The sequence below is a fragment of the Cervus elaphus genome, chromosome 24, assembly GCF_910594005.1.
Source record: "Cervus elaphus chromosome 24, mCerEla1.1, whole genome shotgun sequence".
Taxonomy (NCBI): domain Eukaryota; kingdom Metazoa; phylum Chordata; class Mammalia; order Artiodactyla; family Cervidae; genus Cervus; species Cervus elaphus.
The window spans coordinates 29,204,550-29,218,513 of NC_057838.1; the positions used below are offsets into that span (position 1 = coordinate 29,204,550).

Genomic DNA, 13,964 nt, shown 5'->3' on the forward strand with positions numbered 1-13,964 from the left:
CCTGCCCCAAAGCTTTCGAAACATGCATACACCCTTCCTTTCTGGCTTTTTCTGGAAGTGAGGCTGGCCTGCCATCGCAAGGGTAAGAGCCGTACACTCAGTGCGCATGCTCTCTTCCAGCTGGGGCTGAAGGCCAGGGGAGGGGCCGCCCTGGGAGCTGGAAATAAAGTGGAGGGAGGGTTGGGCTGAGCAGGGCAGGATTGGAAGGTTAAAAGGCTGTGAGCTGGAGGTAAGGAGTTTTATATTCTGGGTTTTTTTGTTTGGGTTTGGGTTTGGTTTTGGCTCCTGGAGAACAGGTGAAGTGGGGCTTGGCAGTTTTGTGATTGGGGGTGAGGAGTGAGGCTGGAGCAAGCTGAAGGGGAAAGTGCTAAGTCGGGGCAGAGGGCTTTCACAGTCAGGCTGGCCTGGGGAGGCCCCCACATTGTCAAAAGGAAAGACTAGGGAGGGGCCTGTGCTCCATATACTCCTTGAGCCCCTTGCTCTGCACCAGGCCTGGTCTGCGGTCGGCGCTGGGGTGGGAACAGGAGAGCATTTCAGGGTGAGGCACCCAGGGAGAGGTTGGAGGGAGTGTGGCAGAAGCGGACACCGAGGCCCACCTGGCTGGGAAGAAGGAAGTGCAGGATGGAGGGGAAATTCTGTGAGCGATCACAGAATGCAGTGAAACTCAGGCTTTAAGGCTGCAAAGCTTTAGCCCTGGGCTGGAGGGAGGCACTGCTGGTGGAGGAACTGGCTGCAGGAAGGCCTGGATCAGGCAGGCTCAGGAGAGAAGGGCTGGCAGGTCAGCCCAGGGCTGTCGGCTAGAGCTGTGCTGCCCAGGATGGCTGCCAGCAGCTCGCAGCCCTGGTGGTTGTGTACATCTAAATCAGTTAACGTTCAATAAGATTAAAATCCAGCTTTTCAGTCATACTAGGCACACTTCAAGTGCTCAATAGCCATGTTAGGGTAGCAGCTCCAGTATTAGAACAGATATAGAACCCACCATGGTAGAAAGTCCCTTTGGCCAGTGGGAAGCCTCAGAAGGGGTTTGGATTGCTCAAGGAGCCACTGGAAAGAGCAGGCTTAGTCTGCAGGGTGCCTGGCCTGGGAGGTCTCTGGATGACAGGTGAGGGAAGGTCCCCAGCACTAAGGTGGTGTGACTAGCTTCCTGCCAGCATAAAGTGGACTCTGTCCCCAAGGACGGAAACTAACTGAGCAGGGCCTCTTCACTTCGACTTGGGCTCCCCGATCAGTGTGACAGGAACCAGGGGTCAGAGAAACATGGAGTGAGTGGTGCCGGGGAGGGAGGCGTGGCTGCTGAAGGGGGCTGAGCCTGGGCACTGAGGGGGTCTCCAACTTGGTCACAGTGGTCTACTGGGGTTGGACAGGAGAAGGGCTGGGGGAGGTGTGTTTGAGCTGCGAGGGGAAACTAGAGTGGAGGCCTGATGGATGGAGGTGGGGTTGCACTGTTTCAAAAAACAAGAGAGGACTTTACTGGCATCCATTGTTTAAGACTCCCAACTTCCACTGCAGAGGGGGTGGGGTTCAATCCCTAATCAGGGAACTAAGTTCCCCCATGCCCAGTGAGGTGGCCAAAATAACATTAAAAAAAAAAAAGATAGAGAGAAGCCTCTCATCCCCTGCAATGGGCTATCTCTGCTTCCTTTCCAGGCCCAACACTATCCAGCTGACGAGGATGGAATACGCCATGAAGTCCCTCAGCCTTCTCTACCCTAAGTCCCTCTCCAGGTGAGGAGAGCCAAGTGGGGAAGGGAAGGAGAACTAACGTGCTCTGTAGGGCAGACCTTGATAGAGAAGTCACCTGGGCATCTTTTCAAATGCAGACGCTGATTCAGGAGGTCTGGAGTGGGATCCTTCCACAAGTCCCCAGGAGATATTAAGGCTGCTGCCTCCTCCCAATCCTCCTATCACACCCTGAGTAGAAACATGGAGACACTGCTTAAGGTTTTGATTCTTGATCTCACTTAAAGTTCACCACAACTTTGAGAAGCGGGGATTATTATGCCAGATTAATAGGCAGGGCAACTGAGGCACAGGGTGGGCACTCTCTTGGAGCAAATGTGTAGTGAAGCCAAGATTTGAACTTGGGTCTGCCTGACTCCAAAACCTAGGTTCCCTGCAGTCCTTTGGTTCTCCATTGTGTATCTGAGTTCAAAACTCTCTTATCCTGACCTCAGCTTTGCCGTTTCATCTCACATTACAGATGATAAGAAGGAGGCCGAGAGAGGAAAGTAGTAACTGGGCATAGGCTGGGCCACCTTCTGTCACTGGCTACTTGTCACGGTCTGAGATCCGGCAGCATCAATGTCACTCGGGAACTCATTACATATGTAACATCTCAGACCTCACCCAGACCTACTGAATCGGAGCCTGCATTTTTAACAAGATCCCCAGGGGACATATATGTCCACGAAAGTCTAAGATGCACTGATCCAGCAGGCTTTTAAGGAAGACTAGGCAGAGCAGACTGGGTGGATGATAGGGGAAGAGGAGCATGCTGAGCTGAGCCTAGAGAACTGGGGAGTGAGTTACCCTGTGGTGGAAGGGCTGGAAGGCAGCAGACAGCTCATGCTGATGCTCCCAATGACTCCCAGGTACACGGCAGTGAGCACTTCGGTGGTGACCCAGCAGCAGCTGTCGGAGCCCAGTGCAGAGGCCTCCAGGGCCCGGCCCTGCAGAGTAACCACTGCTGACCGGAGTGTGAGGAAGGGCATCATGGCGCACAGTCTTGAAGACCTCCGTGTCAAGGTAGGGGTGGGCCTGCCTCCGCACAGCTCACCATGGGGACCTTAGTTGAGAGTTGGCAGCTGATAGCTGCCTCTGGCCTTGGTGTCATGAGGTAGGACTTCAGTAGGGATTGAGTTCATAAGAAAGACATGCTCTGAAAAATACCACTGGTCTATTGTTAGTATCAAATGGTAATGCACTGCCTTCTTCCTGTCACCAGACAGACAGACTCCAGACGGGCACCATCAGCCTATTGAAGTTGCCATCAGAAAGGAAATCTTGGCCTTCCCTGGTGGTCCAGTGGTTAAGACTGTGCTTCCAATGCAGGGGGCATGAGTTCAATCCCTAGAGGGGGAAAGGTCCCACATGCCCCTTAGCATGGAGAAAAAAAACTTTTTTCAATTGAAAAAAAAAATGAAAACTATTGATCAGTAAGGTTCCAGAGAGGAAACCAAGGACACATAATACTGATGGGTGGGAGTAACAGTGGGCAAGAATGACACCCTTCCCCATCTCCATGCTCCCCCTCCACTTGGTTGGGAGTAACTTATCCTAGTCATTCCTTCTTTTATTTTTATTTTATTTTTTTTTTAATTTATTTATTTATTTTTTCAGTGGGTTTTGTCATACATTGACATGAATCAGCAATAGATTTACATGTATTCCCCATCCCGATCCCCCCTCCCACCTCCCTCTCCACCCGATTCCTCTGGGTCTTCCCAGTGCACCAGGCCCGAGCACCTATCTCATGCATCCCACCTGGGCTGGTGATCTGTTTCACCATAGATAATATACATGCTGTTCTTTCGCAACATCCCACCCTCACCTTCTCCCACAGAGTTCAAAAGTCTGTTCTGTACTTCTGTGTCTCTTTTTCTGTTTTGCATATAGGGTTGTCGTTACCATCTTTCTAAATTCTATATATATGTGTTAGTATGCTGTAATGTTCTTTATCTTTCTGGCTTACTTCACTCTGTATAAGGGGCTCCAGTTTCATCCATCTCATTAGAACTGGTTCAAATGAATTCTTCTTAATGGCTGAGTAATATTGCATGGTGTATATGTACCACAGCTTCCTTATCCATTCATCTGCTGATGGGCATCTAGGTTGCTTCCATGTCCTGGCTATTATCATTCCTTCTTTTAAAAAAAATTATTTATTTATTACTTTTGGCTGCACTGGGTTTTTGTTGCTGCGAAGGCGTTTGTCTAACTGAGGCAACAGGAGTTACTCACTAGCTGTGATGTGCAGGCTTCTCTTTATGGTGGCTTCTCTTGTTGCAGAGCATGGGCTCCAGGGTGCTGGGGCTTCAGCAGTTGCTCAAGAGCTGAGGCTTGATAGTTGTGGTACATGGGCTTAGTTGCTCCACAGCATGTGGGATCTTCCCGGACCAGGGATCAAACTTGTGCCTCCTACACTGGCAGGAGGATTCTTTACCACCAAGCCACCAGGGAAGCCCCTAATCATTCCTTCTTATAAAGACACCTTTCCTTCTTAAAGTCTCATTAGGATTAGGGCCCACTCTAATGCCTCACTTTAATGTAATTACTTCTGTAAAGACTCTATCTCCAATTATAGTCACATTCTGAGGTTTTGGGATTAGGACTTCAGTATATGAATTTCACGGGGATACCATTTAGCCCATAATACATACGAATCAAGTGGATATAACTGAAGGTCCAGAAATAAATCCATGTATCTGTGGTCAATTGATTTTTGACAGAATGCCAAGGTTATTCAATGAAGAAAGGGTAGTCTTTTCAACAAATGGTGCAGAGTCAATGGGCTATGCAAATGCCAAAGATCAAGTTGGATCCCTCCCTCATATTATGCATAAAATTAATTCAAAGTGGATCAAACACCTAAATGCAGAGCTAAAACTATAAAATCCTTAGAAGAAAACATAGGAATAAGAGTACATAACCTTGGTTTCTTAGATATGGCACTAAACCTCGAAGCAACCAAAGGGAAAAAGTTGGACTTTATCAACATTAAGAACTTTTGTGCATCAAAGGACACTAACAAAAAATGAAAAGATAATCCACAGAATGGGTGAAAATATTTGCAAATCACATATCTGATAAGGGTCCAGTATCAAGAATATATAAAGAACTCTTAAAAGAGGATCTACTTGAAAATGGCAAAAAATCAGAATAGATGTTTTTCCAAAGAAGATGTACAAATGGCTAATAACACATGAAAAGATGCTCAACATCCTTAGTCATTAGGAAAATGAAAATAAAAAACATTTCATAACATTAGAATGGCTAAAATGAAGACAGATAATAACAAGTGTTGGTAAGGATGTGGAGAAGTTGCTAGTGGGAATATTAAATCATGCAACTGCTTTGAAAAACAGGTTGGTAGTTCTCTAAGAAGAGTAAACATAGAGTTATTACATGACCCAGAAACTCCAATCCCAGGTATATATCCAAGAAAATTGAGAAGATATGTCACACAAAAATGTGTACACGAAAGTGCAAAGCACCATTATTTATGATACTCAAAAAGTAGAAACAACCTATATGTTCATCAATTGAAGAATGGATTAAAAATGTAGCATATCTATTTGGTGGAATATTATTCAGCCATAAAAAAGTAAATATTCGTGCTGAAACACAGATTAACTTTGAAAACTTGCTAAGTGAAAGAAGCCATTTATATGAAATGTCCAGAACAGACAGATCCATAGAGACAGAAAGAAGAGGAGAGGTTGCCAAGGGTGAGGAAATGAGGAGTAACAGTTAATGGGTACTAGGTTTCTCTTTGAGTAAAAATGGGATTGAAAATGTTTTGAAATTAGATAGTGGTGATAGCTGCAGAACTTTGTGAATATAGTAAAAAACCACTGGATTGTGTACTTTTCAAAGAGTGAGTTTTATGACATGTGAATTATATATCAATTAAAAGTTATATATGTGACTCCCATTATATTTTTATTGGATAGCACTATTCTAGAATATTAGCCATGAAGTCAGATAAGGAATACCATGACATAGGTTCTTTGGATGGTGACCCCACAGCAAGAACTCTGGGTTTCAGTCCCATCCTATAAAACCTGGCTCACTCATTCTGTCCCTGGCAGCGACCAGCTCTGTGGCTACATATGACGGCAAGAGCATCACTTACCTTATTCCCCAGGTCCGGGATACCCTGATGCTGGCAGACAAGCCTTTCTTTCTGGTGCTGGAGGAAGATGGCACAACTGTAGAGACAGAAGAGTATTTCCAATCCCTGGCAGATGACACCGTGTTCATGGTCCTCCACAAGGGGCAGAAATGGCAGCCCCCATCAGAACAGGTGACATCCCACCTGCGTGGGAGAATATTGGGAGCTTAGGAGAAATCCTTGAGGGATGCCAACCACACGCTTGTCTTGATGCAGAGCACTAGGTACCAGCTCGCCCTCTCCCGCAAGCCTGCCAAGATCGATGTGGCCCGAGTAACCTTCGACCTATACAAGGTGAACCCACAGGACTTCATTGGCTGCCTGAACGTGAAGGCAACTCTCTATGGCACATACTCCCTCTCCTATGATCTGCACTGCTCCGGGGCCAAGCGCATCATGACGTGAGTGAATTGGGATTAGCTGGGGCTGGGGTGGGTACACAGCAATGGGAGCGGCCCTATCTTCTCCCGTGCACCCTCAGCCTTCTGGGAGCCTGGGACTGGTGTTGATGCTGACAAACCATGACAGTTAGCATTTGTCTAGGACTTCATGGCTGCGTTCATGTTTTAGTTTATAGTAGTGTATACCAAAGGGATTCATACACTCCTGCTGGTGGAATCTGGATACATTTAGCTTTCCTAATCACCTTCCACTATAACAACTAATTATTTTTCACCTCAAGTAGTAACTTTTCCTAGGTAATCCTCTAATTGACTTTTAAAAAGTGAACATGTGTCAAAAATTTTACTGAACCCAATTAAGGAGAGAACCAGCAAGAAGTTACAATCAGTTCAAAATCCCACCCATGTATAGATTCATCAAGAATGCTGAGCTAAATTTATAAATACAAACCTGGATTTTTCCATAGGTGTGGGAGGGATGAAATAACTGTCCTTCCATAGATCAGAATTAATCTGCCGTTTATAGGTAATCATCATTTATATGTCTAATAAATTTAAAAAAATCTTTTTACTTTACTTTTGAAAGTCTAATCAAGTATTGAAGGAAGCATGGGAATATGTAATTAAAGTACAGTTATGGTGGTGGTTCCCAAATTCAGTTGCTCCAAGGGGTGCTCTAGAGAACTCTTACCCCATTAAGCAAATGTAGCCAACTAGTTCAAAACCACAAAGCTGGCCTCTTGCCAGTTAGTTCTGACAGATGCCGCTTCCCAGTTGCTTCATTTAGTGTTTACTGAGCACTCTCTGTGTGCCTGACCCTATGCTGTGAGCTAGAGATGCAGGGATAAACAAGATGTCAGAGCAACCGCCCAGAGGGCAAGAATTTTTGTAGCCTCCAGTTCCTTGGAGAATGCTGTGTCAGCTGGTAACACAGCAATAATTCAAATAATGGGAGAAGCAATGAAGTTACATATGAATTGTCATTCACAGTGGGCTTCTGAGAAATCCTCCTCTGGGTCTCCAGAGTTCTGCCAGAAGGTATAAGGCTAGAGCATAGCAGACCTTCTTGGCTTTCCGAGTTTATTCTCTGCATTTCCAGTCTGCAATGAGGGACCTGAGGCTGCGGGGTTCTGCCTGCCACAGATGACACTCAGCGGCAGGCTCAGGCCTGGTTCTGTGGCAAGACGTTCCATTTTCCTCCTGCCCCATATCATGTCCCCTCTTGGTCTGGGCTTGCTGCCAACAGTCTGCAGGTTGCAAAATCTAGAGCAAGAAGTTTCAGTCTTTAAACTCTGTCCATCTAGGGGAAGTGGGACTCTGACCTAAACATAGTAAGGCATACTGGTACCGAAAAACAATAATGATAGCAAGCTGGAATCCCTGGAATGATTTAAGGGTGTCAGTAAGTGTTTTTTCTTTAATGGTGGTAAAATAGACATACCATCAAGTTTACCATTTTAACCACTTTTTTTTTTAAGTATAAAATTCAGTGACATTAAGTACATTCATAATAGTGTGCAATGGTCACTTGTACATACATTCCCAGAACTTTTCATCATCCCAAACTATAGCTCTGTACCCATTAAATACTCACTGTGTCCGCCCTGCCCAGCCATACTTACCTCTGTTCTCCTGGCTCTGTTAGTTTTCTTATTCTAGGTAACTCATGTAAGTGGGATCATACAATACTTGCCCTTTGGTGTCTGGCTTATTTCACTTAGCATCATGTTTTCAAAGTTCATCCATATTGTAGCATGTGTCATAATTTCATTCCTATCTATGTCCAGATGGCTAGTTTGAAGCCTCAGATCTCTAATCTGGGAAATGGGTATTCTTCTCGGGTACAGCCTTTACATTTCTGAAGGATTTTCCTGTACAGATGTTCATGGTTCAAACTGTCTTTCTGTCCCCCTCCACCTCAATCATAAGTTTCATTTATTGAATGAAGGTTAACAGAAGACAAATTTTAATATCAGCCAGGAAGAATTCATTTTCCTTTTGTTTTCTTCTCCCTGCTAGGACTAGACACCCGTGGTGACCCTCTTTCAAACAGATCTGGATAAGAATTTGGTTAAAGTAGTCAAGCATTCAACCACCTAGTCTTGACCCGACATCTCCCCTGTTCTTCTACACATCAGGCCCTGTATTAAACGATTTATATTATTTCAACCTCCTTAACCCTGTGTGGGATCAAAGTGGTGTGACACAGATGAGGGGGCTGCAGCCCAGAGCTATAGCAGTTTGCCAAGCTAGTCGCAGCCAGTGAGGCTGGGTGAGAACTCAAGCCTGTCTGACTGGAGTTCTGCTGTCTTTGCACCGCAGCGCCAGGCAGGGAGATCTTCACATCCAGCACTCTGAAAACTACCTAGATTACAAATGTCTTGGTAACACTTCTGTCTAGAACAGAGGTGGTGAATGGGCAGGGTTATGTGACGTAGATCCATCTGGCTGATCCAAAGTTATCAACAATATTAGAAAGATTAAAGGAGTTTGAATTTTGCAGGAGAATACACAGACATCTCACTTAAGGCAGACCCTGTCCCATCTGCTGAGGGAAGGCAACATCTGTTCTCTTTGCACCTCACTCTGCAGTTTATGAAACAGAGCCTGGGGGAGCAGGCATTTAGAGGAGGCAGGAAGGGGTTTTCTTGGTATTCTGACCTTAACACCTTTGCATTCCACCCAGGGAAGCTCTCCGCTGGGCCCTCTTCGGCATGCGTGCCACAGGCCACATGCTGCTCGGCACCTCCTGTTACCTGCAGCAGCTCCTGGATGCCACAGAGCGGGGACAGCCCCCCAAGGGCAAAGCCACATCCCTCATCCCAACCAGTCTGAAGATGCTGCAGTGAAAGCCCAGCCAAGGACCAGACTGGGGACCCCATGCTCAGCTGGTAGCACCCACAAGCCTGGCAGCTTAGAGAGCTTCTTACCTTCCCACATCTCCCTCAGCTCTACGGGACCATGAATGAGGAAGTGGGGGGAAGGGCCTGAAACCTGGGCTGGGCCAGCCAAAGGAGAAAGGAGGGCTCTTCGCCTGGCCTGGCTCCAGGCCCCAGGTAGCTTAGCGGACTAAGACTCGTCACTAGCAGGCAATGGCAGGGAGGCTGCCCCTCAGCAAGCTGTCTTCACGTGCTACTTTCATTACACTGCCTGCCTCCCGGTCTCTCATCTCAAATGCTCCTGAGTCAACCCACTTGTGTGGGTTAGAGAGGTCACAATAAACTATATATGCTGATATATTTTCTGTGCTTCTGTTCTTTGCAAGGTGAGAGTGGGGTTCTATCTGGAAAGGTCTAAGGGAAGACAGAACTCTGTTGTCAAACCATTCTCCATAATGTGGGGTTATAGGAAATAGCACTTTTTCCACAAAAAAACAAAAACAAAATTGCAGTTAATTCTGAAACTAGTACTAGACTTAAGTAAACTGTGTAACCAAGATGGTAAGTGACAGTTTCCAAGTAAATTTGCCTACCAGAAGGGCTTTGATTTGGAACAACAAAAGACCTAGAATTGCCAAAGCAATAAAAGAATAAAGCTGGAGGCATAACCCTACCAGACTTCAGACAATGCTACAAAGCTACAGTAATCAAAACAGCACAGCATAGGCACAAAAACAGACATAGGGATCAATGGAACAGAATAAAAAGCCCAGAAATAAACCTGCACACCTACAGATAATTAATCTTTAGCAAAGGAAGTAAGAATATACAATGGAGAAAAGACAGTGTCTTCATTAAGTGGTGCTAGGAAAACTAGACAGCTCCATGTAAAAGAACAAAATTAGAGCATTCTCTAATACTATACCCAAAAGTCAACTCAAAATGGATTAAAGACCTAAATGTAAGACTAGACATTATAAAACTTCTAGAGGAGAACATAGGCAGAACACTCCTTGACATAAAACACAGCAATATTTTCTTTGGATCCATCTCCTAGAGTAATGGAAATAAAAGCAAAAATAAACAAATGGGACCTAATTAAACTCAAAAGCTTTTGCACAGCAAAGGAAACAATAAACAAAATGAAAAGACAACCTCTGGAATGGGAGAAAATATTTGCAAACAATGAGGCCAACAAGGGCTTAATCTCCAAAATATATAAACAGTTCATACAGCTCGACAGAAAAAAAAATCAAAAACTGAGACGATCTAAACAAATATTTCTCCAAAGAAGACATACATATGGCGAATAGGCACATGAAAAGATGCTCAACATTGCTAACTATTAGAGAAATGCAAATCAAAACTACAATGAGGTATCACCTCACACCAGTCAGAATAGCCATCATCAAAAAGCTTACAAATATAAACGCTGGAGAGAGTATGGAGAAAAGGGAACCCTCCTATACTATTGGTGGGAATTTAAATTGTGCAGCCATTATGGAGGACAGTAGGGAGGTTTCCTTACCAAGGGCTTCCCTGATAGCTCACTTGGTAAAGAATCCGCCTACAATGCAGGAGACCCTGGTTTGATTCCTGGGTCAGGAAGATCCTCTGGAGAAGGGATAGGCTACCCACTCCAGTATTCTTGTGCTTCCCTTGTGGTTCAGCTGATAAAGAATCTGCCTGCAATGCAGGAGTCCTGGGTTTGATCCCTGGATTGGGAAGATCCCCTGGAAAAGGCAAAGGCTACCCACTCCAATACTCTGACCAGGAGAATTCCATGGACTGTATAGTTCATGGGGTCATAAAGAGTTGGACACGACTGAGCGACTTTCACTTCACTTCACCTTAAAAAACTAAAAATAAAGTTACCATATCATCCAGCAATCCCACTTGGGCATACATCTGGAAAAGACAGAAAATTTGAAAAGATACACGTACCCCTATTTTCATAATAGCACTGTTTACAATAGCCAAGGGATGGAAGCAACCTAAGTAACCATCAGTAGATGAATGGATAAAGATGTGGTATATACATAAAATGGAATACTATGTGGCCATAAAAAAGAATGAAATAATGCCATTTGTAGCAACATGGATGGACCTAGAGATTACCATACTAAGTGAAGTAAGTCAGACAGAGAAAAACAAATGTTATGATATCACTTATATGTGAAATCTGAAAACATGATACAATGAACTTATTTACAAAACGGGAACTGATCTACAGGCATGGAAAACACACTTATGGACTTTCCTGGTGATCCAGTGGTTAGGAATCCATCTGCCAATGCAGGGGACATGGGCTGGAATCTGGTTCAGGAAGATTCCACAGGCTAGGGGCAACTAAGCCCCTGTGCCACAACTGCTGAGCTAGCCGTCTAGAGACCAGAAGCTGAAACTCCTGAGACAGGGTACCCTACAGCCTGTGCCCTGCAACAAGAGCAGCCGTCGCAGTTAGAATACCTTCCCTGTAGCGCAACGAGAGAAAGACGGCACGCAGCAGCAAAGACCCAGTGTAGCCAAAAATAAATAAATGAAATTTTAAAAAAGAAAAAGAAAACACATTTATGGTTAGGGTAAAGGCAGGAAGGGATACATGCAAAGTTTGAGATTAACAGATACATATATACAGATATATAAAATAGATAAATGACAAGGTCCTACTGCACAGGGAACTATATTCAATATCTTGTAATAACACATAATGGAAAAGAATCTGATATATATATATATATATATATATATATTAGATATGTATTCTTGAAAATATATATAATTGAATAACTTTGCTGTAGACCAGAATCTAGCACAACACTGTAAATCAGCTATGGGCTTGTGCTCAACTGTATCCAAATCTTTGTGATCCTGTTGGCCCCAGAGGGCCCCCAGGCTCCTCTGTCCATGGAATTTTCCAGGTGTGAATACTGGAGTGGGTGGCCATTTCCTGCTCCAGGAGATCTTTCCCACTCAGGGATAGAACCTGTGTCTCTTGCATTGGCAACCAGATTTCTTTACCACTGAGCCACCTTGAAATCAACTATACTTCAATTTTAAAAAAATTTTTTAAAAAAGAAGAAGGGCTTTGATTGGGAGGGTGGGATGAAGGCACTCTTCTAATTTCTCAATGTTATATTTTATTACAATCTGTTAAGTGTGTAAGTGGGACAGGACTAGTCAATCTGCAATGCAACTCTCCATCGAAGCCGTCCTACCTTGCTAGACAGTTTTTCTTTCATGTTCAGAATGCTCAATCCTAGGATTTCAAAATGCACTCTTGGGTAGCCACAAAGTATTAGTTTCTCAGTGAAGGTGGCATTTTTCATTATCGGGCAACTCAAACAAGACAAGCATGAAAGGCTAAGTTTTTAGGTGAATGTGCTTTAGTCTGTCTCTCAAATACGTGTCATTTCTGACTAACTATAAGACCTACCTGGGTTTATTAAATACTAAGACAAAGGCCTGTGTTACCAAAGTTAAAGTGTAAAGGGTTATTTCTGGCAGCTGACCCATTCCCTGCAGCCAACCCATACCTTGCAGCCATGTGTAGGAGAAGCTGCCAGAGCTAGCAAAGAACATTTCTATTCTGGGCTTTCCTGCTCTTGCATTTATGGCTGGAGGGCTGGCTCAGTACTGTCCTGGGTCCATGGGGTGGGCCTTTGGCATGAGGTATGATGTTTACATCAGCAGAGAAACTATTCCCTTTCAACTCTTGCTGAGTCTGTGGCCTCCCTGCTCTTCTTCTGAAGTTAGTCATAAACTGAATTGGGCTGGAGGTGGCTAAAGTTTGGAATTTGTCCCAACTTACCTTCCTCCTGACAATCTGAGTTTCACATGTGAGTCTTAAATGGCTGATCACTGTTTCTTTGCACTGGGCCCTCTCAGCCTAGGGAAAATTAGGTTTCTTTCTTTCCTTTGGGAAGCTTGGAGATTAACTGAGTCACATCAGTTTTAGGCAGTGAACAGTAGAGGGCAGACTTTGATGAGGCTGGGGCGTGTGGAGGGAAAATTCCAAAGAGCAAGGGAGCTCAAGCCTCAAGCAGGGCCAGGGGCCAGTCCAAGTCGGGGAATGGCCCTTCCTGGGGCCAAGCTGGGCCAGTGGAGGAGAGGTCTGCTGTCGGCAAAGTAGGTTGTGTCCTCTCCCTCCATCTTTATTCAGGCTGCAAATTATGAATGCACAGGAGATTTTTCAGAAGAGGGGTTCTAAAATACTGTGGGGCCTTTTGACACAGCACACTTAAAATCACTTGCATCCTTGCCAAATTTCTTGCCAATCCTGTCTGAACTTGTGCAGATTCATTTAAAAATTGACTATTTAGGGACTTCCCCAGCAGTCCAGTGGTTAAAAGACTCCACACTTCCACTGCAGTGGGTGTGTTTCATCCCTGCTCAGGGAACTAAGATCCTTCATGCCGTAGTGCCAAAGGAAAAAAAAAAAGAAAAGAAAACTTCTTGAACTGAATAAAAATGAAAATACAACACATCAACTTAAAAATTATTTTTAAAAATTGACTACTTAAATCTTTGAATTAAAAAATTAAGTTTCTTGAGGTATAATTTACATCCAATAAAATCTACCCTTTTAAGGGATTTAGTTCAGTAAGTTTTTGGCAGATTTATACAGATATGTAATCATTGTACACCAGAAAGTTCCCTTATGCCCATTTTTAGTAGATTCTCATTCCCTCACCCACTCCAGCCCTTGTCATTGTGAACCAGACTTTTCCGAAAGGTCATGTAACTAAATTCGGTCTTTTAAAGTCTTTTACTTCTACTTATTTTTATTAT

At 44.3% G+C, this 13,964-nt stretch overlaps 1 protein-coding gene across 3 annotated transcripts; it reads left to right on the forward strand.

The window, feature by feature from the left end:
* Nucleotides 1-147: 147 nt before the first annotated feature.
* On the forward strand, nucleotides 148-9,531 carry CIDEC (cell death inducing DFFA like effector c). Of its 3 annotated transcripts, none has more exons than XM_043886298.1 (6): nucleotides 148-229; nucleotides 1,648-1,725; nucleotides 2,592-2,745; nucleotides 5,867-6,025; nucleotides 6,110-6,294; nucleotides 8,981-9,531. In XM_043886298.1, exons 2-6 carry the CDS (start codon nucleotides 1,673-1,675, stop codon nucleotides 9,141-9,143), a joined length of 714 nt encoding a protein of 237 aa, XP_043742233.1. In that variant the 5' UTR covers nucleotides 148-229; nucleotides 1,648-1,672; the 3' UTR covers nucleotides 9,144-9,531. The 3 variants fall into 3 exon arrangements, with proteins under 3 accessions (XP_043742233.1, XP_043742234.1, XP_043742235.1); XM_043886299.1 differs by lacking the exon at nucleotides 148-229 and adding an exon at nucleotides 248-296; XM_043886300.1 differs by lacking the exon at nucleotides 148-229 and adding an exon at nucleotides 501-538.
* The last annotated feature ends 4,433 nt before the right edge of the window (nucleotides 9,532-13,964 follow it).

Bases quoted from the DNA above. Each gene is read 5' to 3' on its own strand.
- CIDEC (XM_043886298.1), top strand. From the start codon at position 1,673: ATGGAATACGCCATGAAGTCCCTCAGCCTTCTCTACCCTAAGTCCCTC. The intron at 2,746-5,866 runs GTAGGGGTGGGC...CTTATTCCCCAG, and splicing joins TTGAAGACCTCCGTGTCAAG to GTCCGGGATACCCTGATGCT. The intron at 6,026-6,109 runs GTGACATCCCAC...GTCTTGATGCAG, and splicing joins GGCAGCCCCCATCAGAACAG to AGCACTAGGTACCAGCTCGC.